At 49.7% G+C, this 27,740-nt stretch overlaps 4 protein-coding genes and 1 pseudogene across 4 annotated transcripts in view; 1 reads left to right on the forward strand and 4 right to left on the reverse strand.

Moving 5' to 3' along the window:
• Positions 1-588: 588 nt before the first annotated feature.
• LOC125546445 (G-type lectin S-receptor-like serine/threonine-protein kinase SD2-5) lies at positions 589-2,523 on the reverse strand. The gene has a single exon (XM_087516419.1). The coding sequence runs from the start codon at positions 2,521-2,523 to the stop codon at positions 589-591; it is 1,935 nt and encodes a 644-aa protein (XP_087372545.1).
• Positions 2,524-3,824: 1,301 nt separating this feature from the next.
• The window catches only part of LOC147977654 (G-type lectin S-receptor-like serine/threonine-protein kinase SD2-5), a 75,480-nt gene continuing 51,564 nt past the window's right edge, over positions 3,825-27,740 (reverse strand). Inside the window, exon 2 of the mRNA XM_087545858.1 lies at positions 3,825-3,971. Within this exon, the coding sequence (XP_087401984.1) occupies positions 3,825-3,971 (147 nt within the window). The remainder of the gene's footprint in view (positions 3,972-27,740) is intronic.
• Positions 5,942-8,158, forward strand: LOC125542319 (L-type lectin-domain containing receptor kinase SIT2 pseudogene; annotated as a pseudogene).
• On the reverse strand, positions 12,102-13,306 carry LOC147977655 (uncharacterized). Its single transcript, XM_087545859.1, has one exon. The coding sequence runs from the start codon at positions 13,304-13,306 to the stop codon at positions 12,704-12,706; it is 603 nt and encodes a 200-aa protein (XP_087401985.1). The 3' UTR covers positions 12,102-12,703.
• Positions 16,640-17,271, reverse strand: LOC147977656 (uncharacterized). The gene has a single exon (XM_087545861.1). It carries the CDS (start codon positions 17,240-17,242, stop codon positions 16,640-16,642), a length of 603 nt encoding a protein of 200 aa, XP_087401987.1. The 5' UTR covers positions 17,243-17,271.

Genomic DNA, 27,740 nt, shown 5'->3' on the forward strand with positions numbered 1-27,740 from the left:
CACAGATAGCAGAGATAATTCAGTCAAATGCAAGCGACACGGGGCAATGCATTGTTGATCTTTCCATGAGCATGAAGGTACAAACATGCGACGCTGCAGACTACTGAACCTTATTTATGATGATGCCATACACTTTGTTATTATCAGAATGCTGATTGAGTTGAAACATTAAATGCCACGTACAGTGAACATTACTAACAAAAAACACAGTGAATACTGGGAGGACCTAAAAGCACTCGAGATTTATAACTGATCCCAGTGCTAGTTAATCCGCACTCCCAAATTTCCTTCACTCTGCCAATTTCTCTTCCTTATTAAAGGACAGTGGCTAGAAAACATGCTATTGATTTCAAAAACAGTGGCTAGAAAACATATTCGAATTACATAGAGAATCTGAACAAATTGATGAATACATTTAGCCCAGCTGTTGTTAACATGGTCTGCAATACTGAAATATTTGTCAGAGAAAATCAACAGATAAGCGGCTTTAGATTGTATTAATTTGATTCGATAGAACGAGATGCATTTTGTTTTCAGAACATTTCCTTTTGATAGTCTAAATGTCTATCTTGTCTGGACTGTATCATTTCACCTCGGGCCCGATAGATCTGAGGCTAGAGGTGGAGCCGAAGGTGTTGCATTTCCAGCAATACAAAAATTCACTTGGTTTGTTGCAACAAAGTTATGATCTATATTGCTCTCTGCATCCATGGTACCTTCCAAGACCTTGACTACATCCGACATTTTAGGCCTTCTTTTGCAGTCAATCTGCAAACACCACATCGCGAGCTTCATCATCTGAATTACATCTTGCTCATGTGCTTGCATGTCATTACTGTTCCTGTCAACCAAATCTACCAAATGACCGTTCTTCACCTTTTCTTCCAATAGGGTAATAAGATGGATGCTCTTTTCAGACCGAGAAGTGTCAAGGTTTTTTCTTCCACTCGCGATTTCCATGACCACAATGCCAAAGCTATAAACATCAGCCTTCTCCGTGATTTGTGATGTCAACCATTCAGGAGCTAAATATCCAGGTGTACCTCTCATTCTAGTAACCACCTTGCTCATATCCCTATCAATGAGCTTACATAGACCGAAATCAGAAAGTTTAGCATTGAAGTCATCATCTATGAGGATATTTTGTGGTTTGACATCCAAATGAGCAATTCTCTTCATGCAGTCCTCATGAAGATAAGTAAGACCCTTTGCTATGTTAATGATAATCTTGCGCCGTACCCTCCATTCTAACGGAGGAGCAGTATTGTCATGTCGACAATAGATCCACTTGTCCAAGGATCCTTTTGGCATATACTCATAAACCAAGAGCCTATGTGATTTCTCTGCACAGAAACCAAGCAATCTCACCAGATTAATATGATGAATGCTGCCAATTGTGTGAACCTCTGCTAAGAATTCTCTCTTTCCCTGACCAGCTTGGTCCAAACGTTTTACTGCAATCCTTTCCTCGCCAAGCTGTCCCTCGAAAACAGACCCAAATCCTCCTTCCCCAAGCTTGTCTTTGAATTGTTCAGTTGCCACTTCTAACTGTTGAAACGTGAACCTCATTGGTGTTACTTGTAGCTTACCCAACTCTGCCTCGTCCTCCTCCATCTCATGGTGTCTGCGTCTTCTTCTTCTTCTTCTATGTACGACAAAAAGGATGGAGGTGACAGTTAAAATGAAACTGATTATGGCACCTGCAATCACAACAACAGTGCGCCCTTTTGATGACCCAAAAGGAGCTGTGTCTGGAGGACTTGGAGGTTTTGATGAAGGAGGAGGACTTGCAGCTGAAGGCGTTTGATTGATCGATGGGCAGAAGTTGATCTGGTATGTGGTTCCCCATGGGCAGCTGAATACAATCACTGAGGGAGAATCACTTGAGTCGATGATTGCCTCCGGGCACATCTGCACAAAGAAGTCTGTGTACTTGCAAGGCAATTTGGATACCACTGGACATGTGCTGTTGCAGCCTCCCGGCACCTTGAGCTCGCTCGGGCACTGCGACGTGATGTCTACCCCGCAGCGTGTTCCCTTGCACCTTCTTTGTTCCCCCTTGACCTGCACTGGCAGGAACTCCATGGGCACGTTGAAGCCGTTGTCGAGGGAGATGTAGAATAAGCTGTTGTGCTCAAACTGGTTGAGCGAGAACTCTGCAAGCGTGAAGGGTTGCTTACCACGGCCATTGCAGGTGAGCACGCCATCACAGTCGCCTGTCTGGCACGACCCCTTGTCATTGATGTCAAATGAACAGCCCGTGCGTGCCCATACTTGCCCTCCTTTGGTGTTATCAGGCACGTCGAAGGTCCATGTCGTCCCTGGGTCCAGCCGCTTGCCACCACCCACCGGCGTGGCGGCTGGCCACACGGTGTAGGGGCACATGTTGGTGATCTTCAGTGTCGTCTGGGCGGCAGCGGCTGGCAGGAGGAGCAGGATGCAGAGGAGAACCGGGGGCAGGTGATGGGGAGTTAGAGGGGAGGTGGCCGCAGCTGCCATTTGTGTTGTACGGTTTGCACGCATTGTTAGCCGAAGCACAACTGAATAAATTCTCTTTCATCTGAGTATGTATTAGGACATGTCTGGGGATGAAATTATGGATAACAACTAATTAGAGGAACAGAGATCAGCAACATCAGTGCGTAGTTCTCCAACACTTGTTAATTTGCGTGGTGGAAACATTCAATGGTCAACTGCCGTCCTCAAGCCGGCCATATAACTTACTGTAGTGGTAGAGGACATATAATATAGCTTTCGTTTGTTAGCTCCTGATTTTTGTTATTTTGAGATGGCCGGCAACTCAGCTGTATGGTACTAATGACAGGTTCTCTCAGTCGTGGTTTCTATCTCAATGCTAACACGTTGTGATGTAGTTCATGCTTTATTAAGTGAAATATACTATCGATGAATATTTTTCGCTGTACGCACTCGCTTCATACATGGTCTACGCTATATTGAACGGAGTACCAACCACCGTTCAAGGCAAAGTGTATACGGTTGGAGCGGGTGGCCAGGGAGGTTTATACCCAACATGGGTGGCAGCATAATCTTCGGAATGGTCCACCACCCCCTTCGACGTAGGCATAGTGTCGGTCTTATATGATTTTATTGTTGCCGATATGTCGGCTTTTTTTTATCTTTTATCAGTTTGTTAGTACTTGGTTGTGTACATCTTTAGTTATGCAGAGGCTGAGTGTTGCTCGTCATACTTTATATTCGCTTGATGCTACATTTTGAGTTAATAAAAACAGCTTTATAAAGTGGAAAAACATCTGTGTCACCAGCCATTCTTTCGGTGGTTTTCCCTCCGCTTTGTTTCGGTGGTTTTCCGTGTTAGTTAGTCAAGATATTTCTTTCGTTCTGTCCATTTCCTCTGCTTTGTTGGGGCCTAGGAGCATTTTGGAACATGTTGTTGATTCCAATTACAATGACTAGTAATATACCTGCGACAGTTGATCTGAAAACAGACCTGCATTACATGGAGAAACTGAACATTCTAGTGAACAAATTCAGTCCAGCTGTTTCTAGCATTTTAGAACATGCTGTTAATTTCTATCACACTGACTAGAAACAGACCTACATTAGTTGATCTACAAACAGACCTGCATTACATAGAGAAACTGAACATTCCGATGAATAAGTTCAGTCCAGCTGCTGTAGAACTACAAGTATTTTGCAGGTAAAATTAACTCGAGACAAGGGCCATCAGATTGTAGTAATTTGAGAAGATACAAGTATACAACAAACATATCATTTGCTTTACATAGGCAAATCTCCTGTACTGCTCATAATCTAATTGCATGTCTTGTCAGGATTGTCTCATTTCACCTGGGGCCTGATAGATGTGAGGCTAGAGGTGCAGCCGAAGAGGTCACATTTGCAACAATGCCAAAATTCACTTGGTTTGTTGCAACAAAGTTATGATCTATATTGCTCTCTGCATTCATGGTACCTTCCAAAACCGTGACTACCTCAGACATTTTAGGCCTTCTTTTGCAATCAATCTGCAAACACCACATCGCGAGCTTCATCATCAGCTAAATATCCAGGTGTGCCTCTCATTCTAGTAACCACTTGGCTTATTTCCCTATCAATGAGCTTACATAGACCAAAATCAGAAAGTTTGGCATTGAAGTTGTCATCCATGAGGATATTTTGTGGTTTGACATCCAAATGAGCAAGCCTCTGCATGCGGTCCTCATGAAGATAAGCGAGACCCTGAGCTATGTTAATAATAATTTTGGATCTTACCTTCCATTCTAGTGGAGGAGCAGTATTGTCATGTCGACCATAGATCCACTTGTCCAAGGATCCTTATGTTCGTTGATTATCTGATGTGGATGTGATTCATCACATTATATTCGTAGATGGTTCATCTTACAACACAAACGCTAATTGAGTAGTAGAAAACTAAATGTGATATCAACTTGGCTTCAAATTCTAAGAGTGGCCCAGTGCCTGCACTGCATAGTTGTACATTCTCTAACTTCGGTTCGTCGTCCCGCATGTGAATTTAGCAAATGGCTTCGGAGGTATCATTGGACTTATCAAGCTCCTTTATCAGCTCCAGTTCTTTCACCCTACGCGGTTACCTTCTCATATGCTCATTTTGGTTCTCAAACCATCGATCCGTCATCTAGGTTCCTCATCCTACTCACCATTCCCAACACAAGCATGCCATAGCTGTAAGCATCCAACTTGTAGGATATTGATTCAATATTATACAGGTTGAGCAGTTCAAAGCTGTATTTTCCATCTTTTTAGACATATAAGAATTCGATGTACATCACTATCTCTTCTCCCTCTGGTCACTATTTAATAGTAGGACTCTCATTGTGAAGATAAAAATTATTCAAAGAACTCTGAATTTTTTAGCAGTCCCCACAAAATGTGTCAAATTTCTGAAACAGAAGTTCTATTGTTACGGAAGTGTATGTAAAGTCCATTTCCTGCCCTTTTCTCAAAAGAAGAAATTTAGTTAGATCTGCATGATGGCCAATCCAGATAAAACTGGATTATTATGTAGGAACTGTGAAGCAACAAAGGGAGCTTATAGACTGATAAAGGAACTTCCTGCCTTTCCGAACTTACTAGATTAGTGTTAGTAGAAATTGCACTGCTGGTTGATACTAAACGTTTGGTGTTTATTAGTCCCTTGAGGTCCCAACTTTCTTTCGTATGGTGCATTCCTCTGCTTTCTTTGCACGTGTGAAAATTTGAACATGCTATTAGTTTCAACTACAATAACAACATATTTTGTGTTCAAGGGAGAAACTGGACAAAATACTGCAGCTGCTTGGAACTCAGCGTCTTGACTGACCAAAATGTCTTATTCACCATGGTTCTGTGATTCCCGTGCAACAGAGAAGGATGTCCAGAGCCTCGTCATTTTGTGTTCTCTGGCCAATATGGATTTTTGTGACAACCGTCCCTTGACTAGCCTATCATGCATGCTGTAACCTAACCTTGTGGTACGCATGCAGCCAAGAAACTCAGCCAAAGCCTCGTTATCTCGGTTCCATGGCCAATATGGGAATAATGTAATCCACACATCTTGGTTTCTCTAGGGCACTTCTGGAAGCAGCAACACATATTATTGGTCATGATCTGGAACAAAAGCTTGACTGTTTGCGGCGGCAGCTGCGTGGAAGGCTGGGAGCATCTCGGTAATATCGCGATCTCAAATCTGAATGCTCTCATAGAGACTGTGGTGATTTTTTACCTCTCTAAATAAAACTATCAATTTGTTAGCTTTGCAGAAAAATGTTAAAATGGGAAATTGGGTGGAAGGCAATAATTCTGTTTGGCTGTTTTGACGGGTCACTAGGCCGTAGACAAGTCTATGGCTCCATCAAGGACTCGTTCAAACTGAAATCGACATGTATGGGAAATGTAGTGGCGAAGACTACACCACTGACTCCTGTTGGCCAGTGAGTCGTATTAATACTTACCCTGCTCCTCCAACTACTTCCACACAACCAAAGGGAGAAAGAAAGAAACTCCGCTCTGAAAACCAGCATATAGCACCATGCCAGGTCTGATCTGGTTGTGCGTCCTCTTGATCGTCTCTTGCCATGATGGTGTTGATGGCGTCACGGAGTTCATATACAATGGGTTCGCCCGCAGCAAGCTCCACCTCGACGGTGAGGCTTCCATCTCAAAACACGGCGTCCTCTCTCTAACGAGCAGCAGCTGCGGCGACAGCTCCTTCACCCAGGGGCATGGTTTCCATCCAGAAGCTCTTCCGTTTGTCAATTCCCATGGCGTGTCCATGAGCTTCTCGGCCACTTTCGTGTTCTCCATCACGCCCAGTGACTCTGACACTTCCGGCGACGGGATGGCATTTTTCATCTCCTTGGCCCCGCTGTCTGGTACCTGGACAGATGGGCAATACTTGGGACTTGTCAATCAGGACGACGACGGTGGCACACTTGCAAACCGTTTCTTCGCCATCGAGCTTGACACCGTAGCCAACTGGGAGTTCAGAGATATAGACAACAACCATGTCGGGATTGATCTCAACAACCTAACGTCCGCCGCCTCTTCAACCGCAGGGTATTACAGCGACAATGTCGAGAAGGACTTCCACTTCTTCAATCCACTGAGACTTTCTAGTGGAAAGCCAATGCAGGTTTGGGTGGACTACTATGAGATGCAGCTCAACGTCACGCTTGCTCCTGTCCCCATGAATAAGCCCTCTTCACCGCTATTGTCTTACTACCCCATGGATCTTGCAAAGGTCCTGAAGAATGACACCAAATCAAAGGCAGGGGTTCCAACCACAGCATACGTCGGTTTCTCTGCCTCCAGCGGTGATTGGTGTGCCTCCCAACAAATTTTTGGGTGGAGCTTTAACCTGTATGGACCGGCCAAACCACTTGACTTATCGCTGCTGCTGCCGCCATTAAAACAAGTACAAGATAGTTCCAGACAAGAAGCCCATGACAAGAAAAAAGTCGTCAAATGGGTGCCCGCAACTATATCTTCACTTGCCATACTTGCAGGTATAACAACTTGCCTTCTGTTTCGATGGTGGTGGTGCAAGAAGAGGATGTCAGAGAGGAATGAAGACTGGGAGGCTGAGCTTGGGCCCCACCGCTTCGCGTACAAGGACCTCCGCCAAGCAACAAATGGCTTCGACGACAATCAACTCCTTGGGAAAGGCGGCTTTGGGCAAGTCTATAGAGGAGTCCTTGGCAACTCTGGCATGGACATCGCAGTGAAGCGGGTCTCCTCGGAGTCGAAGCAGGGGTTGACTGAATTCACAGCTGAGGTCATCATCCTTGGTCGCCTACGACACCGAAACCTTGTCCGTCTGATCGGCTATTGCCGGCACAAGGTCGAGCTTCTCCTCGTCTACGAGTACATGCCCAACGGCAGCCTGGATAGCTACCTGCATGCCCATACTAGGCACATGATGCTCTCCTGGTCTCAGAGGCTTCACATCATCAAAGGCGTCACGTCTGGGCTTCTGTACCTCCATGAGGACTGGGAGCAGGTCATCATACACCGTGACGTCAAGGCCAGCAACGTCCTCCTCGACGCAGAGATGAACGGTCGGCTGGGTGACTTCGGCCTTGCCAGGCTGCATGACCATGGTGCCGATGCGCACACCACCCACATGGCCGGCACGAGGGGCTACCTCGCCCCTGAGCTAACGAGGTTTGGCAAGGCGACCAAGGCCACAGATGTGTTTGCCTTTGGTGCCTTTGTGCTAGAGGTGGCTTGTGGTAGGCGTCCGGTGGGGTTCAACGCCCGCGGCGAGCTGCTGGTGCTTGTCCAGTGGGTGCGCGACACATGGGCGAGCGGCTCCTGCTCGATCCTCGACACCGTTGATCCAAGACTGGACGAATATGCTGCTGATGAGGCGGAGCTGGTGCTCAAGCTGGGACTGTTGTGTTCGCATCCTTTACCTGTGGCAAGACCCAGTATGCGCCTTGTTATGCGGTACCTCGATGGAGACTTACCCTTGCCCGAGTTCTCTCCTGAATATCTCAACATTACAGATGTCAATCAGGTTCTTGATGAAGTGCCTCCGTCAATGGCAAATAGCATTACAGGTCTGTCTGGAGGTAGATGATAGGACATCCAGGAGGGTTTATCTATTGTTGTTTAATTAAAGGCTGGGGTGGTGTTAGCTTTAGAAGAACCTGATGGGGAGAAAATGATAAATGATAGATATGTATGTGTTTGTGTGTGTGTGGCTACTGGCTACTGAACAAATCTGGGTACTTCACAATAAAAAATACCTGCATACCTTTCGGAAATTCTCTCAGGTTACTTTCCCACAAGTCTCTTTCTCAAGACTGAGAAGTATCCTCCAAAAGGATAGCCTTGGGAAGAGATTGTGGCTGCCAGTGTCACAGGATAGGAACGGCAGCTACCTCCTGCCCTGTACACCTTCCAACTACTACTTTGCAGGTCTGTTCCTTCCATTCATCCATTGTTCTTGTAGCTCCAGACAGAGCACACAGCTTGGCAAGCTCAAAAAGTCTTAAATCTTTGAATTGAAAATGCACCAAAATCCTCAACCGAGCACTGAAAAAACAAATAATTTGCCCCGCCAACTGCCAACACTGTTAGTTACCAGTAGTGGTGAAAAGGAGCAACGGAATCCCATATATATGTAGCATTTTACAGTTTTTTTCTTGTGACGGTTCAAGATTGGTTCGAGCCTTATTTTCCGCTTCTCCGAGGAAATCGAGCAATATTGTCAGCTGAGGTCTTTTTTTCTATCCCATTAGTGTTGGACTCATGCTGGTCAATCAATGACAATGATAAGCTCTATAAAAAAGAGTCTATTGAAGCTAACCTAACCAGTTCTTGTCTCTGAAATTTTATTGTCAGGGGATGTCTGCAAGACGCTCTACAGTTCCAGAATCCAGATAATAATATGCAGTCTCTGACCTTGCAAAGCTCTGCACAAGCATGCATAAGGGACAACAGGACAGATGGCAGCAGGTTGGTGTTACAAATTTAATCCCTAGCTTGAACCATATGAAAATTAATAATACTCCCTCCATTTTCGTATACAAGGCCACTATCAAAATTACAATTTGCAACTATACAAGGCCACTAACATTAATCGAGGCAAAATTGATGGCGTTTGCCTACTAGTACCCGAGGACAATAATATCCCTTGTGTGCATGCGGGAGTGAGAATGTTAGCTTGCATTGCCAACATTAATCAACCAACGAGGAGTGAGAGGGTTGGCTTGTTATGCGTGTGAGAGAGAAAACCACATTAATTAACACGACAAACAAGATGACAAGCTAGTTTGCAACATTGACTTAAACATAGGATTGATTTTTACCTTGGTACCTGTAAATGAGTTTGTGGCCTTGTATATAAAACTGGAGGGGGTACTAGGAATCTGTAAAATATATTGCCATGTCAACACATCAAAACATGGCAGTTTGAACCTGATTAATACCAGTTCAGTTCAGTTCAGTTCAGTTCAGAGAGAGAGAGAGCAAGCCGCGCCACTTCCCTCAAAAAGAAAACAAAAAAGATATCCCTTCCCTTCCTTCCCCGCCCCATCACACTTCTTGGCGGCGCTCCGGTGGTGGCTTCTGGTCTCGCCCCTGCGCTTATTGTGGCAGGCCACCACTCTGCCCTAGCTGCGCATCTCTTCCAGTCACCCCGCCGCATCAGGAGCTGGATGGCCTGCCGAACTGCGGAAACGGGGTCGGTTGCTTCAGAGCCGTGGTGTAGACCGGCCATGGCGAAGACCCAGCCGCCCACGCTGGAAGTGGCGACGGGGAGGGCGGGACCCGGACCTGATGAATCGGGAGGCCGGTCGGTGAGGGTGCCCCTGAGCTTGGCAGGGTCGGTGCCGGTTGAAAGGATCGATATGGTTGACTAGAGGGGGGGGGGGGTGAATAGGCAACTAACAATTTTTAGCTTTTCTTTAACAATTTAAACTTTGCATCAAAGTAGGTTGTCTAGATATGCAACTAGGTGAGCAACCTATATGATGCAACGAGGATAGGTACGCAAGCAAGCAAGAGATATGAAAGAAGTAAGCTTGCTTAAATAAAGGCACGAGATAACCAAGAGTGGAGACGGTGGAGACGAGGATGTCTTGCCGAAGTTCCTTCCCTTTGAGAGGAAGTACATCTCCGTTGGAGCGGTGTGGAGGCACAATGCTCCCCAAGAAGCCACTAGGGCCACCGTATTCTCCTCACGCCCTCACACAATGCGAGATGCCGTGATTCCACTATTGGTGCCCTTGAAGGCGGCGACCGAACCTTTACAAACAAGGTTGGGGCTCTCTCCACAACTTAATTGGAGGCTCCCAACAAAAACCACGAAGCTTCACCACAATGGAATATGGCTCCGAGGTGACCTCAACCGTCTAGGGTGCTCAAACGCCCAAGAGTAACAAAATCCACACAAGAAAGTATGGGGGAAGCAAATATCCTTTGGTGGAAGTGTAGATCTAGGTCTCCTCCTTCAATCCCTAGCAAATCAACAAGTTTGAGTGGCTAGAGAGAGAGATCGGGCAAGAGAGCTTGAAGGGCATTAATGGTGGAGTGAGAGAGGTCAAAGGTGGGAGTGGTAGGTGGGAGAAGCTCCCTTAAATAGTCACCCACATTTCCAACCGTTACTGCGTTTTTTTGCACTGCAGCGTACATCCGGTCCTCGTCCCGGTACAACCGGGACTCACGATGTAACTGCAGAATCCTACCAAGCGGTACAACCGGACAGGCGGGCGGTAGTACCGGCTAAGAAAAAATAACCGGACTAACCGCCTGGCTACCGCACAACCACCGCATCAAAACAGGAGCTTGACCGGTACTTGGGCGGTGCCTGGCCGGAACAACCGCATGGCCTTGAGCTCTTGGGCGGCTAAGTTCTGAGCGGAAGAACCGCTCGGACCACCGGTGGTACCGGTCATCGTGGAACGACCGGACCAACCGGGCCACTACCGCCCAAGAACCGCATCAAACCAGAAGCGAGAGCGGTACTTGAGCGGTGCATGGACGGAACCACCGCCCCAGCTGTTGCAGAGCATGGTGGCGGTACCACCGCCCAGAGGCAGCGGTACAACCGCTCGAGCAAAGCTGGTGAGCGACAAGACCTAGCGGTACAACCGCTCTAGAGAGCGGTACAACCGCTGGGCAGAAACAGTGAGCAGGAAAGAGGGGAAGAGGCAAGGAAAACTCTCTCTCTCACACACACCTGAGGAAGGCAAAGAGAGGGTGAGAAAAGTGTACGTGAACTGATTCCCCCAGAGCTTCCTAATGAGGATTCCCTCTTGATAGTACGGGTACTCTATGACCAAAGAAAATAAAAGCGTAGAGGACACGTCTTCGATCTTTTCCTTCGAGAGGCAATAGCAATCCGATGTAAGTCTAAGCATCGAGAACCAGAAACATATAGCACATGATTAGACCACAAAGGGTTGTCATCATCATCCAAAACATAAAGTAGAGAAATGCCCTTTCAATCTCCCCCTTTTTGGTGGATGATGACAACAACACGATTTGCGAGAGATAAGTCAATGAAATCTAGACGGAACTCCCCCTGAATGTGTGCCCCAACAAGTACTAGCTGTTAGAAAGCATGGTCACACTTTCAGGAAAAAACGTCTAAAACGCCCAAAAACTCTATTTTCCCTTTGGAATTTTGTGATTTTAAAAAATTGTCGAAACGGAAAACTGGTTGTTTCAGCGGATCAATATTTTTGTTCTGCAAATTTTGATATATTATATGTATTTTTCTGAATTAGGATGATTTAGTTATGATTTTTTCAAGTTTGAAAATTGCCCTATAGTCCCGGTTTGTGACTCCAACCGGGACTATAGGTTAGACCCCTTTAGTGCCGGTTCGTGGCACGAACCGGTACTAAAGGTTGGCCCTTTAGTACCGGTTTGTGCCACAAACCGGGACTAAAGAGGCTCGTGGGGCCCCGGCCTGACGCCAGCCTGCCACCACCCCTTTAGTACCGGTTCGTGCCACGAACCAGTACTAAAGGTTCAACACGAACCGACATTAATGCAAATCCGTTCGAACCGGCACTAATGGTACCATTAGTACCGGGCCAAAATCAAACCGGCACTAATGTGCTTCACGTTTGACCCTTTTTCTACTAGTGGTGGAACCGAGGAGACCACATTTCCATCAGCGCCGAAATACACTTGATTTGTTGCAACAAAGTTATGATCAATGTTGCTCTCTGCATTCATGGCACCTTCCAAGACCTTGACTACCTCGGACATTTTAGGCCTTCTTTTGCAATCAATCTGCAAACACCACATTGCGAGCTTCATCATTTCAATTACATCCTGCTTATGTGCTAGTGGTAGGAACTTGTACCCTACCAGGCCTGGGGCGTAAGCAGTAGGGGAAGGAGGGAGCTGGGCGAGGCGATGAGCGGCCGCGCCGGCGGTTGAGCGCCGTTGCGGAAGAGGAGGGAGATGGCGGCGGCGGCTAGGGTTAAAGGCGGCTAGGGTTCCAGCTCCTCTGGGAGCCGGGCAATAGAGATAATAATCTTCTTATTGCTTAATTCCAAAAAGAGTCTTACAACCTATATTTATAACCTAGATAACTTGCAGAAGAATTAACCTAAGATAACTTGTGGGCTAAGATTGCCCGGTGGGCCTAGCTAAACCGGCCATAACACTTCTCCCCGCCTGCACAAACAGCTCGTCCTCGAGCTGTAAGGTGGGGAAGCGCTTGCGGAACTCCTTTATGTGATCAACCAGCGTCAAACACCTTCTCTATAGCTGGGGCGGCCAGGTCGGCGGCGACGGCATCCTCCGGAATGTAGTCTGCAACCTCCAGGTAGAAGAGTCGCGGGCAAGCATGGCTGGGCGTGTAGGGCTCGTCGCAGTTGAAGCACAACCCATGGCGGCGACGCTCGAGTAGCTCGGCTGAGGGGAGCCGGCGGAACGGGCGTGCCGCGGTCACGGCGAGGGGTGCCGCAGTAGCCTGTGCAGGCCGACCCTGTGCGGAATCCGGCCCGGGTAGTGACCCAGCGGTCCGGGATGGTGATTCCTGCTGGATGGCCACCGCACGGCGCTCGAAAGCGCGGGCGTAGTACATGGCCGACTGGAGATCCTGGGGTCCCCGAAGCTCCACGTCCACGCGGATGTGATCCGGAAGTCCACCGACAAAGAGGTCGGCCCGCTGCTGCGCCGTCAGACCCGACGCATGGCATGCCAGGGCCTGGAAATGGTCGGCGTAGTCCTGCACCGTGGAGGCGAAGGGAAGGCGACCGAGCTCCGCCAGGCTGCTCCCGCGAACCGGAGGCCCAAAGCGAAGGAGGCAGAGCTCGCGGAAGCGCTCCCAAGGGGGCATGGCGCCCTCCTCCTGCTCGAGGGCGTAATACCGGGTCTGTGCCGCGCCGCGGAGGTGATACGAGGCGAGCCAGGTACGCTCCGATGCGAGGGTGCGCTGCCCGCGAAAGAACTGGTCGCATTGGTTGAGCCAGTTGAGGGGGTCCTCCGTGCCGTCATAGGTGGCGAAGTCGATCTGGGCAAAGCGTGGCGGTGTCTGGGTCGGAGCGCCGTGTCGAGCTGGCTCAGAGGTGCGAAGCAGCGAGGCGGGTGGCGCCTGGTCGGAGTACTCCGGGTAGGGACCCGCGGAGCTGGATGGCCTGCCGAACTGCGGAAACGGGGTCGGTTGCTCCGGAGCCATGGTGTAGACCGGCGATGGCGAAGACCCAGCCGCCCACGCTGGAAGTGGCGACGGGGAGGGCGGGAACCGGACCTGATGAATCGGGAGGCCGGTCGGTGAGGGTGCCCCTGAGCTAGGCAGGGTCGGTGCCGGTTGAAAGGATCGATATGGTTGACTAGAGGGGGGCGGGGTGAATAGGCAACTAACAATTTTTAGCTTTTCTTTAACAATTTAAACTTTGCATCAAAGTAGGTTGTCTAGATATGCAACTAGGTGAGCAACCTATATGATGCAACGAGGATAGGTACACAAGCAAGCAAGAGATATGAAACAAGTAAGCTTGCTTTAATAAAGGCACAAGATAACCAAGAGTGGAGACGGTGGAGACGAGGATGTCTTGCCGAAGTTCCTTCCCTTTGAGAGGAAGTACATCTCTGTTGGAGCGGTGTGGAGGCACAATGCTCCCCAAGAAGCCACTAGGGCCACCGTATTCTCCTCACGCCCTCACACAATGCGAGATGCCGTGATTCCACTATTGGTGCCCTTGAAGGCGGCGACCGAACCTTTACAAACAAGGTTGGGGCTCTCTCCACAACTTAATTGGAGGCTCCCAACAAAAACCACGAAGCTTCACCATAATGGAATATGGCTCCGAGGTGACCTCAACCGTCTAGGGTGCTCAAACGCCCAAGAGTAACAAAATCCACACAAGAAAGTATGGGGGAAGCAAATATCCTTTGGTGGAAGTGTAGATCTAGGTCTCCTCCTTCAATCCCTAGCAAATCAACAAGTTTGAGTGGCTAGAGAGAGAGATCGGGCAAGAGAGCTTGAAGGGCATTAATGGTGGAGTGAGAGAGGTCAAAGGTGGGAGTGGTAGGTGGGAGAAGCTCCCTTAAATAGTCACCCACATTTCCAACCGTTACTGCGTTTTTTTGCACTGCAGCGGTACATCCGGTCCTCGTCCCGGTACAACCAGGACTCACTGTGTAACTGCAGAACCCTACCAAGCGGTACAACCGGACAGGCGGGCGGTAGTACCGGCTAAGAAAAATAACCGGACTAACCGCCTGGCTACCGCACAACCACCGCATCAAAACAGGAGCTTGACCGGTACTTGGGCGGTGCCTGGCCGGAACAACCGCATGGCCTTGAGCTCTTGGGCGGCTAAGTTCTGAGCGGAAGAACCGCTCAGACCACCGATGGTACCGGTCATCGTGGAACGACCGGACCAACCGGGCCACTACCGCCCAAGAACCGCATCAAACCAGAAGCGAGAGGGGTACTTGAGCGGTGCATGGACGGAACCACCGCCCCAGCTGTTGCAGAGCATGGTGGCGGTACCACCGCCCAGAGGCAGCGGTACAACCGCTCGAGCAAAGCTGGTGAGCGACAAGACCCAGCGGTACAATCGCTCCAGAGAGCGGTACAACCGCTGGGCAGAAACAGTGAGCAGGAAAGAGGGGAAGAGGCAAGGAAAACTCTCTCTCTCACACACACCTGAGGAAGGCAAAGAGAGGGTGAGAAAAGTGTACGTGAACTGATTCCCCCAGAGCTTCCTAATGAGGATTCCCTCTTGATAGTACGGGTACTCTATGACCAAAGAAAATAAAAGCGTAGAGGACACGTCTTCGATCTTTTCCTTCGAGAGGCAATAGCAATCCGATGTAAGCCTAAGCATCGAGAACCTGAAACATATAGCACACGATTAGACCACAAAGGGTTGTCATCATCATCCAAAACATAAAGTAGAGAAATGCCCTTTCAATCTCCCCCTTTTTGGTGGATGATGACAACAACACGATTTGCGAGAGATAAGTCAATGAAATCTAGACGGAACTCCCCCTGAATGTGTGCCCCAACAAGTACTAGCTGTTAGAAAGCATGGTCACACTTTCAGGAAAAAACGTCTAAAACGCCCAAAAACTCTATTTTCCCTTTGGAATTTTGTGATTTTAAAAAATTGTCGAAACGGAAAACTGGTTGTTTCAGCGGATCAATATTTTTGTTCTGCAAATTTTGATATATTATATGTATTTTTCTGAATTAGGATGATTTAGTTATGATTTTTTCAAGTTTGAAAATTGCCGTATATTCCCGGTTTGTGACTCCAACCGGGACTATAGGTTAGACCCCTTTAGTGCCGGTTCGTGGCACGAACCGGTACTAAAGGTTGGCCTTTTAGTACCGGTTTGTGCCACAAACCGGGACTAAATAGGCTCGTGGGGCCCCGGCCTGACGCCAGCCTGCCACCACCCTTTTAGTACCGGTTCGTGCCACGAACCGGTACTACAGGTTCAACACGAACCGGCATTAATGCAAATCTGTTCGAACCGGCACTAATGGTACCATTAGTACCGGGCCAAAATCAAACCGGCACTAATGTGGTTCACGTTTGACCCATTTTCTACTAGTGGTGGAACCGAGGAGACCACATTTCCATCAGCGCCGAAATACACTTGATTTGTTGCAACAAAATTATGATCAATGTTGCTCTCTGCATTCATGGCACCTTCCAAGACCTTGACTACCTCGGACATTTTAGGCCTTCTTTTGCAATCAATCTGCAAACACCACATTGCGAGCTTCATCATTTCAATTACATCCTGCTTATGTGCTAGTGGTAGGAACTTGTACCCTACCAGGCCTGGGGTGTAAGCAGTAGGGGAAGGAGGGAGCTGGGCGAGGCGATGAGCGGCCGCGCCGGCGGTTGAGCGCCGTCGCGGAAGAGGAGGAAGATGGCGGCGGTGGCTAGGGTTAAAGGCGGCTAGGGTTCCGGCTCCTCTGGGAGCCGGGCAATAGAGATAATAATCTTCTTATTGCTTAATTCCAAAAAGAGTCTTACAGCCTATATTTATAACCTAGATAACTTGCAGAAGAATTAACCTAAGATAACTTGTGGGCTAAGATTGCCTAGTGGGCCTAGCTAAACCGGCCATAACACTTCTCCCCGCCTGCACAAACTGCTCGTCCTCGAGCTGTAAGGTGGGGAAGCGATTGCGGAACTCCTTTACGTGATCAACCAGCATCAAACACCTTCTCTACAGCTGGGGCGGCCAGGTCGGTGGCGACGGCGTCCTCCGGAATGTAGTCTGCAACCTCCAGGTAGAAGAGTCGCGGGCAAGCATGGCCGTGCGTGTAGGGCTCATCGCAGTTGAAGCACAACCCTTGGCGGCGACGCTCGAGTAGCTCGGCTGAGGTGAGCCGGCGGAACGGGCGTGCCGCGGTCACGGCGAGGGGTGCCGCAGTAGCCTGTGCAGGCCGACCCTGTGCGAAATCCGGCCCGGGTAGCGACCCGGCGGTCCGGGATGGTGATTCCTGCTGGATGGCCACCGCGCGGCGCTCGAAAGCGCGGGCGTAGTACATGGCCGACTGGAGATCCTGGGGTCCCCGAAGCTCCACGTCCACGCGGATGTGATCCAGAAGTCCACCGACAAAGAGGTCGGCCCGCTGCTGCGCTGTCACGCCCGACGCATGGCATGCCAGGGCTTGAAAATGGTCGGCGTAGTCCTGCACCGTGGAGGCGAAGGGAAGGCGGCCGAGCTCCGCCAGGCGGCTCCCGCGAACCGGAGGCCCAAAGCGAAGGAGGCAGAGCTCGCGGAAGCGCTCCCAAGGGGGCATGGCGCCCTCGTCCTGCTCGAGGGCGTAATACCGGGTCTGTGCCGCGCCGCGGAGGTGATACGAGGCGAGCCAGGTACGCTCCGATGCGAGGGTGCGCTGCCCGCGAAAGAACTGGTCGCATTGCTTGAGCCAGTTGAGAGGGTCCTCCGTGCCGTCATAGGTGGCGAAGTCGATCTTGGCAAACCGTGGCGGTGTCTGGGTCGGAGCGCCGTGTCGAGCTGGCTCAGAGGTGCGAAGCAGCGAGGCGGGTGGCGCCTGGTCGGAGTACTCCGGGTAGGGACCCGCGGAGCTGGATGGCCTGCCGAACTGCGGAAACGGGGTCGGTTGCTTCAGAGCCGTGGTGTAGACCGGCCATGGCGAAGACCCAGCCGCCCACGCTGGAAGTGGCGACGGGGAGGGCGGGACCCGGACCTGATGAATCGGGAGGCCGGTCGGTGAGGGTGCCCCTGAGCTTGGCAGGGTCGGTGCCGGTTGAAAGGATCGATATGGTTGACTAGAGGGGGGGGTGAATAGGCAACTAACAATTTTTAGCTTTTCTTTAACAATTTAAACTTTGCATCAAAGTAGGTTGTCTAGATATGCAACTAGGTGAGCAACCTATATGATGCAACGAGGATAGGTACGCAAGCAAGCAAGAGATATGAAAGAAGTAAGCTTGCTTAAATAAAGGCACGAGATAACCAAGAGTGGAGACGGTGGAGACGAGGATGTCTTGCCGAAGTTCCTTCCCTTTGAGAGGAAGTACATCTCCGTTGGAGCGGTGTGGAGGCACAATGCTCCCCAAGAAGCCACTAGGGCCACCGTATTCTCCTCACGCCCTCACACAATGCGAGATGCCGTGATTCCACTATTGGTGCCCTTGAAGGCGGCGACCGAACCTTTACAAACAAGGTTGGGGCTCTCTCCACAACTTAATTGGAGGCTCCCAACAAAAACCACGAAGCTTCACCACAATGGAATATGGCTCCGAGGTGACCTCAACCGTCTAGGGTGCTCAAACGCCCAAGAGTAACAAAATCCACACAAGAAAGTATGGGGGAAGCAAATATCCTTTGGTGGAAGTGTAGATCTAGGTCTCCTCCTTCAATCCCTAGCAAATCAACAAGTTTGAGTGGCTAGAGAGAGAGATCGGGCAAGAGAGCTTGAAGGGCATTAATGGTGGAGTGAGAGAGGTCAAAGGTGGGAGTGGTAGGTGGGAGAAGCTCCCTTAAATAGTCACCCACATTTCCAACCGTTACTGCGTTTTTTTGCACTGCAGCGGTACATCCGGTCCTCGTCCCGGTATAACCGGGACTCACGGTGTAACTGCAGAACACTACCAAGCGGTACAACCGGACAGGCGGGCGGTAGTACCGGCTAAGAAAAATAACCGGACTAACCGCCTGGCTACCGCACAACCACCGCATCAAAACAGGAGCTTGACCGGTACTTGGGCGGTGCCTGGCCGGAACAACCGCATGGCCTTGACACTACTAGGAAAAGGCCTACTAATGGCGCACCGGTTTTGCCTACTAATGGCGCACTACCGGTGCGCCATTAGTAGCACGCCACTAGTATTTTTTACTAATGGCGCACCACTGGTGCGCCATTAGTATGCCAGATACTAATGGCGCACCATGTGGTGCGCCATTAGTATGCCATTCGGTGCTCCACTAGTATTCCCTCCAGGTGCGCCACTAATAACCTTATAAGTGCGCCACTAGTAATAAAGGAAGGTGCGCCACTAATAAGGGCTTAAATGCGCCACTAGTAATGTATTTGGAAAACAAAAAAAAATCTAAATTTACAGAAAACAACCTATAAGGAAAAATAATTTAAAAACAAAAATGAAATAGAATCATAATTTTTATTATAGTAAGAATATTACAATGTCTTTACAAGTTTCCAATAAAAGGAAAATTGCAAGGAAATAAAAGAAAATCCTAAAACTAATCTTCTAGTAATCTTTTCTTCTTTTTCTTCACTTTATCCCTGCAAAATGTAACAAAATAAACAGAAACACAAACAAACTATTTATAACATGTCAATACTGTCATTTTTTATGCAGAACTAGATATGAGCATATATTTCCAGAATTACATGGTGTGAATATTGTATGAGTAAGATTATAATGGAATATTGTATGAGTAAGATTATAATGGAATATTGTATGAGTAAGATTATAATGGAAACGAATTTTGATAGGAGCCCACTTTCGACGAGTATTTATCTGACAGAGTTAAATAATCAGGGCATTTACCTTTTGATAATATTATTATACTATACTACCAGTATACTACTCCACTTGGCTTCATTTGAATGTACAGTCAAATTAAAAAAATGTGTTCATGGGGCAGCAGCACTAAGATTCGACCGTTTTCTGTCGGCTAACATATATATGGATAAATCAGAGATTAGACATGCATATAAAAGAAGGAAAATCAAGAAATATTAATCAATTCGGGTAGTCATGGTGTACTCAGTTTTATCAACAAACATATATTCTAGCAGAGAGGCACTCTGATTTGCCTGCGTGGATCTGGACAATTCGTCAATTCCCCTCTCTCTACGAGAAGCTACTGAATAAACATGTTCCTACATCTGTTGATTGATTTAGATAATCAGAACAAAAGGATGCAGCATATATAAAATAAAACACTACATCTCTGTTTCTAAACAGAGAGCCAAGAGAAGAACTGTAACAGATGTAGTTCTCTGCCTCAACATGCTGTAATAATATTATCTCTGTTGATCCATGTCCATCTGGGTTAATATGAAATTTAAAAAAATTGAATGAGCCAACTTGGTACATCATTACAAATGATTACTTGCTAAGAGAAACAAGTCAGAAAACAAAGCTGCATATAACCACCTAAATATTATGGTCAAGTACTAATTATCAAACTGGCATATCCACTTGTCTGTTACTGCCTATGTAATCAAATGCAAGACATTTTAGGTCACTTCACAGATTTAGTAGTTTGTAAGTAGAAGAATAGAAATTTGAAGAAAAAAATGGTGGATACGCATTGAGATCACGGCACATAACAGGTGTTCAAATCAATGGAAAGCAAATGTATTTTGGAGATGGTACCATCCCTCTCTCAGAATAATCAGAGCCCAAAATTCCACATGTTGATCGATTGATATGCCAAACAGGGGGATCGGCTGAGGGGCTCACCGCGGTGCGGATGACGAGCTCGGGGAGGCCGGAGAAGTCGGAGCAGCGAGGGCGATGCGGATCGACGGGGGAAGGCGCGCGGCGGCCGACGGGGAAGAAGCTCGGTTCCGGCGATGTGGGGGCGCCCAGCTTGAACTGGTGGCCGTAGTCGGTGCAGAGGGGAGCTGCGGAGCTCGTGGACACCTTCCCATGTCGCGGATCCGGCGATGTGGTGGGTGAGGAGGTGCGGATCGACGAGATCCACCCATCATCATCACCCTTCTCGAGGTTCTTGACGCTTGGGTGATGCGAATGCGGTGCTGCGCCTCCTGCGGGCCCTTGAAGCCGGCCTTGCCGGCCTTCATCGACGGCAGGCCCTTTGAGGGGAGGGGACCTCTAGCCAGGGAGGGGAGTGGAGGGGAGGTGGCGCCGGCGGCGGAGTGGATGCGGTCGCCAGCGGGAGGAGGTGGCCGTGGAGGAGGTGGTCGCCGTGGTCGAATGGATCTGGGATGTAGGGAGAGGGGAGAAGGAGAGGGTAGGGGCGCCGGCTGTGGAGTAGAGGGCGGCGGGGGCGGTGGGGGCGGCGGGGCGCCGATGGTGGCGGTGGGGGCGGCGGCAGATCGAGATCGGGGAGGGGGCGGCGGCAGATCGAGATCGGGGAGGGGGCGGCGGTGAGGAGATGGGGACGAGGGAGGAAGGGGGCGACGGGGGGATCTGAGCTAGGGTTTGGCCTGCGGGTGGGGGTATCTCCTTTTCTTTTCTTTTATTTTTTATTTTTTCTGTAGATAGATGGATGGATGGATGTGGGATGGAGATATGGATGGATGGATAGATGGACGCCATGTCATCAATCCGTGGACAGAGTTACGATGGATGGATTGGTCCACTTACTAATGGCGCACCAACTCTAAATGAGCCATTAGTAATCCAGGTTACTAATGGCGCACCTTCTGGTGGTGCGCCATTAGTAGTTTTGCAAAAAAAAAACCATACTAATGGCGCACTGTTCCACAGTGCGCCATTACTAGTTTAAACTAGTAATGGCGCACGGTGAACAGTGTGCCATTACTAGTTTTGCAAAAAAAAGGAATAAAAAATATAATAAAAAAAAATTAGTGGCGCACTTTCCAACAGGTGCGCCATTACTAGTTACAACTAGTAATGGCGCACTATGTCTGGATGCGCCATTAGTATGTTTGCACAGGCGCACTAGTTCATAAAAAAATTTGATACTAATGGCGCATCCTGGGCCAGGTGCGCCATTAGTAGTTTCAACTCTAATGGCGTATCAGAAGGTGGTGCGCCATTAGTGTCAATCCCATCTATAGCCCTTTTTCTAGTAGTGTGAGCTCTTGGGCGGCTAAGTTCTGAGCGGAAGAACCGCTCGGACCACTGGTGGTACCGGTCATCGTGGAACGACCGGACCAACCGGGCCACTACCACCCAAGAACCGCATCAAACCAGAAGCGAGAGCGGTACTTGAGCGGAGCATGGACGGAACCACCGCCCCAGCTATTGCAGAGCATGGTGGCGGTACCACCGCCCAGAGGCAGCGGTACAACCGCTCGAGCAAAGCTGGTGAGCGACAAGACCCAGCGGTACAACCGCTCCAGAGAGCGGTACAACCGCTGGGCAGAAACAGTGAGCAGGAAAGAGGGGAAGAGGCAAGGAAAACTCTCTCTCTCTCACACACCTGAGGAAGGCAAAGAGAGGGTGAGAAAAGTGTACGTGAACTGATTCCTCCAGAGCTTCCTAATGAGGATTCCCTCTTGATAGTACGGGAACTCTACGACCAAAGAAAATAAAAGCGTAGAGGACACGTCTTCGATCTTTTCCTTCGAGAGGCAATAGCAATCCGATGTAAGCCTAAGCATCGAGAACCTGAAACATATAGCACACGATTAGACCACAAAGGGTTGTCATCATCATCCAAAACCTAAAGTAGAGAAATGCCCTTTCAATCTCCCCCTTTTTGGTGGATGATGACAACAACACGATTTGCGAGAGATAAGTCAATGAAATCTAGACGGAACTCCCCCTGAATGTGTGCCCCAACAAGTACTAGCTGTTAGAAAGCATGGTCACACTTTCAGGAAAAAACGTCTAAAACGCCCAAAAACTCTATTTTCCCTTTGGAATTTTGTGATTTTAAAAAATTGTCGAAACGGAAAACTGGTTGTTTCAGCGGATCAATCTTTTTGTTCTGCAAATTTTGATATATTATATGTATTTTTCTGAATTAGGATGATTTAGTTATGATTTTTTCAAGTTTGAAAATTGCCCTATAGTCCCGGTTTGTGACTCCAACCGGGACTATAGGTTAGACCCCTTTAGTGCCGGTTCGTGGCACGAACCGGTACTAAAGGTTGGCCCTTTAGTACCGGTTTGTGCCACAAACCGAGACTAAAGAGGCTCGTGGGGCCCCGGCCTGACGCCAGCCTGCCACCACCCCTTTAGTACCGCTTCGTGCCACGAACCGGTACTAAAGGTTCAACACGAACCGGCATTAATGCAAATCCGTTCGAACCGGCACTAATGGTACCATTAGTATCGGGCCAAAATCAAACCGGCACTAATGTGCTTCACGTTTGACCCTTTTTCTACTAGTGGTGGAACCGAGGAGACCACATTTCCATCAGCGCCGAAATACACTTTATTTGTTGCAACAAAGTTATGATCAATGTTGCTCTCTGCATTCATGGCACCTTCCAAGACCTTGACTACCTCGGACATTTTAGGCCTTCTTTTGCAATCAATCTGCAAACACCACATTGCGAGCTTCATCATTTTGAATTACATGCTGCTTATGTGCTAGGAACTTGTACCCTACCAGGCCTGGGGCGTAAGCAGTAGGGGAAGGAGGGAGCTGGGCGAGGCGATGAGCGGCCGCGCCGGCGGTTGAGCGCCGTCGCGGAAGAGGAGGGAGATGGCGGCGGCGGCTAGGGTTAAATGCGGCTAGGGTTCCGGCTCCTCTGGGAGCCGGGCAATAGAGATAATAATCTTCTTATTGCTTAATTCCAAAAAGAGTCTTACAGCCTATATTTATAACCTAGATAACTTGCAGAAGAATTAACCTAAGATAACTTGTGGGCTAAGATTGCCCGGTGGGCCTAGCTAAACCGGCCATAACACTTCTCCCCGCCTGCACAAACAGCTCGTCCTCGAGCTGTAAGGTGGGGAAGCGCTTGCAGAACTCCTTTACGTGATCAACCAGCGTCAAACACCTTCTCTACAGCTGGGGCGGCCAGGTCGGCGGCGACGGCGTCCTCCGGAATGTAGTCTGCAACCTCCAGGTAGAAGAGTCGCGGGCAAGCATGGCCGGGCATGTAGGGCTCGTCGCAGTTGAAGCACAACCCTTGGCGGCGATGATCGAGTAGCTCGGCTGAGTTGAGCCGGCGGAACGGGCGTGCCGCGGTCACGGCGAGGGGTGCCGCAGTAGCCTGTGCAGGCCGCCCCTATGCGGAATCCGGCCCGGGTAGCGACCCAGCGGTCCGGGATGGTGATTCTTGCTGGATGGCCACCGCGCGACGCTCGAAAGCGCGGGCGTAGTACATGGCCGACTGGAGATCCTGGGGTCCCCGAAGCTCCACGTCCACGTGGATGTGATCCGGAAGTCCACCGACAAAGAGGTCGGCCCGGTGCTGCGCCGCCACACCCGACGCATGGCATGCCAGGGCCTGGAAATGGTCGGCGTAGTCCTGCACCGTGGAGCCGAAGGGAAGGCGGCCGAGCTCCGCCAGGCGGCTCCAGCGAATCGGAGGCCCAAAGCGAAGGAGGCAGAGCTCGCGGAAGCGCTCCCAAGGGGGCATGGCGCCCTCGTCCTGCTCGAGGGCGTAATACCAGGTCTGTGCCGTGCCACGGAGGTGATACGAGGCGAGCCAGGTACGCTCCGATGCGAGGGTGCGCTGCCCGCGAAAGAACTGGTCGCATTGGTTGAGCCAATTGAGGGGGTCCTCTGTGCCTTCATAGGTGGCGAAGTTGATCTTGGAAAACCGTGGCGGTGTCTGGGTCGGAGCGCCGTGTCGAGCTGCTTCAGAGGTGCGAAGCAGCGAGGCGGGTGGCGCCTGGTCGGAGTACTCCGGGTAGGGACCCGCGGAGCTGGATGGCCTGCTGAACTATGGAAACGGGGTCGTTTGCTCTGGAGCCATGGTGTAGACCGGCGATGGCGAAGACCCAGCCGCCCACGCTGGAAGTGGCGATGGGGAGGGCGGGAACCGGACCTGATGAATCGGGAGGCCGGTCGGTGAGGGTGCCCCTGAGGTAGCCAGGGTCGGTGCCGGTTGAAAGGATCGATATGGTTGACTAGAGGGGGGGGGTGAATAGGCAACTAACAATTTTTAGCTTTTCTTTAACAATTTAAACTTTGCATCAAAGTAGGTTGTCTAGATATGCAACTAGGTGAGCAACCTATATCATGCAACGAGGATAGATACGCAAGCAAGCAAGAGATATGAAACAAGTAAGCTTGCTTAAATAAAGGCACGAGATAACCAAGAGTGGAGACGGTGGAGACGAGGATGTCTTGCCGAAGTTCCTTCCCTTTGAGAGGAAGTACATCTCCGTTGGAGCGGTGTGGAGTCACAATGCTCCCCAAGAAGCCACTAGGGCCACCGTATTCTCCTCACGCCCTCACACAATGCGAGATGCCGTGATTCCACTATTGGTGCCCTTGAAGGCTGCGACCGAACCTTTACAAACAAGGATGGGGCTCTCTCCACAACTTAATTGGAGGCTCCCAACAAAAACCATGAAGCTTCACCACAATGGAATATGGCTCCGAGGTGACCTCAACCGTCTAGGGTGCTCAAACGCCCAAGAGTAACAAAATCCACACAAGAAAGTATGGGGGAAGCAAATATCCTTTGGTGGAAGTGTAGATCTAGGTCTCCTCCTTCAATCCCTAGCAAATCAACAAGTTTGAGTGGCTAGAGAGAGATCGGGCAAGAGAGCTTGAAGGGATTAATGGTGGAGTGAGAGAGTTCAAAGGTGGGAGTGGTAGGTGGGAGAAGCTCCCTTAAATAGTCACCCACATTTCCAAGCGTTACTGCGTTTTTTTGCACTGCGGCGGTACATCCGGTCCTTGTCCCGGTACAACTGGGACTCACGGTGTAACTGGAGAACCCTACCAAGTGGTACAACCGGACAGGCGGGCGGTAGTACCGGCTCAGAAAAATAACCGGACTAACCGCCTCGCTACCGCACAACCACCGCATCAAAACAGGAGCTTGACCGGTACATGGGCGGTGCCTGGCCGGAACAACCGCATGGCCTTGAGCTCTTGGGCGGATAAGTTCTGAGTGGAAGAACCACTCGGACCACCGGTGGTACCGGTCATCGTGGAACGACCGGACCAACCGGGCCACTACCGCCCAAGAACCGCATCAAACCAGAAGCGAGAGCGGTGCTTGAGCGGTGCATGGACGGAACCACCGCCCCAGCTGTTACAGAGCATGGTGGCGGTACCACCGCCCAGAGGCAGCGGTACAACCGCTCGAGCAAAGCTGGTGAGTGACAAGACCCAGCGGTACAACCGCTCCAGAGAGCGGTACAACCGCTGGGCAGAAACAGTGAGCAGGAAAGAGGGGAAGAGGCAAGGAAAACTCTCTCTCACACACACACACCTGAGGAAGGCAAAGAGAGGGTGAGAAAAGTGTACGTGAACTGATTCCCCCAGAGCTTCCTAATGAGGATTCCCTTTTGATAGTACGGGTACTCTACGACCAAAGAAAATAAAAGCGTAGAGGACATGTCTTCGATCTTTTCCTTCGAGAGGCAATAGCAATCCGATGTAAGCCTAAGCATCGAGAACCTGAAACATATAGCACACGATTAGACCACAAAGGGTTGTCATCATCATCCAAAACATAAAGTAGAGAAATGCCCTTTCAATCTCCCCCTTTTTGGTGGATGATGACAACAACACGATTGGCGAGAGATAAGTCAATGAAATCTAGACGGAACTCCCCCTGAATGTGTGCCCCAACAAGTACTAGCTGTTAGAAAGCATGGTCACACTTTCAGGAAAAAACGTCTAAAATCGTCTAAAACGCCCAAAAACTCTATTTCCCTTTGGAATTTTGTGATTTTAAAAAATTGTCGAAACAGAAAACTGATTGTTTCAGCGGATCAATCACCTTGTTCTGAAAATTTTGATATATTATATGTATTTTTCTGAATTAGGATGATTTAGTTATGATTTTTTCAAGTTTGAAAATTGCCCTATAGTCCCGGTTTGTGACTCCAACCGGGACTATAGGTTAGACCCCTTTAGTGCCGGTTCGTGGCATGAAACGGTACAAAAGGTTGGCCCTTCAGTACCGGTTTGTGCCACAAACCGGGACTAAAGAGGCTCGTGGGGCCCCGGCCTGACGCCAGCCTCCACCACCCCTTTAGTACCGGTTCGTGCCACGAACCGGTACTAAAGGTTCAACACGAACCGGCATTAATGCAAATCCGTTCGAACCGGCACTAATGGTACCATTAGTACCGGGCCAAAATCAAACCGACACTAATGTGCTTCACCTTTGACCCTTTTTCTACTAGTGGTGGAACCGAGGAGACCACATTTCCATCAGCGCCGAAATACACTTGATTTGTTGCAACAAATTTATGATCAATGTTGCTCTCTGCATTCATGGCACCTTCCAAGACCTTGACCACCTCGGACATTTTAGGCCTTCTTTTGCAATCAATCTGCAAACACCACATTGCGAGCTTCATCATTTCAATTACATCCTGCTTATGTGCTAGTGGTAGGAACTTGTACCCTACCAGGCCTGGGGCGTAAGCAGTAGGGGAAGGAGGGAGCTGGGCGAGGCGATGAGCGTCTGCGCCGGCGGTTGAGCGCCGTCGCGGAAGAGGAGGGAGATGGCGGCGGCGGCTAGGGTTAAAGGCGGCTAGGGTTCTGGCTCCTCTGGGAGCCGGGCAATAGAGATAATAATCTTCTTATTGCTTAATTCCAAAGAGAGTCTTACAGCCTATATTTATAACCTAGATAACTTGCAGAAGAATTAACCTAAGATAACTTGTGGGCTAAGATTGCCCGGTGGGCCTAGCTAAACCGGCCATAACACTTCTCCCCGCCTGCACAAATAGCTCGTCCTCGAGCTGTAAGGTGGGGAAGCGCTTGTGGAACTCCTTTACATGATCAACCAGCGTCAAACACCTTCTCTACAGCTGGGGCAGCCAGGTCGGCGTCGACGGCGTCCTCCGGAATGTAGTATGCAACCTCCAGGTAGAAGAGTCGCGGGCAAGCATCGTCGGGCGTGTAGGGTTCGTCGCAGTTGAAGCACAACCCTTGGCGGCGACGCTCGAGTAGCTCGGCTGAGGTGAGCCGGCGGAACGGGCGTGCCGCGGTCA

Source organism: Triticum urartu, chromosome 3A (genome assembly GCF_056163025.1).
Source record: "Triticum urartu cultivar PI428250 chromosome 3A, HENAU_Tu73, whole genome shotgun sequence".
Taxonomy (NCBI): domain Eukaryota; kingdom Viridiplantae; phylum Streptophyta; class Magnoliopsida; order Poales; family Poaceae; genus Triticum; species Triticum urartu.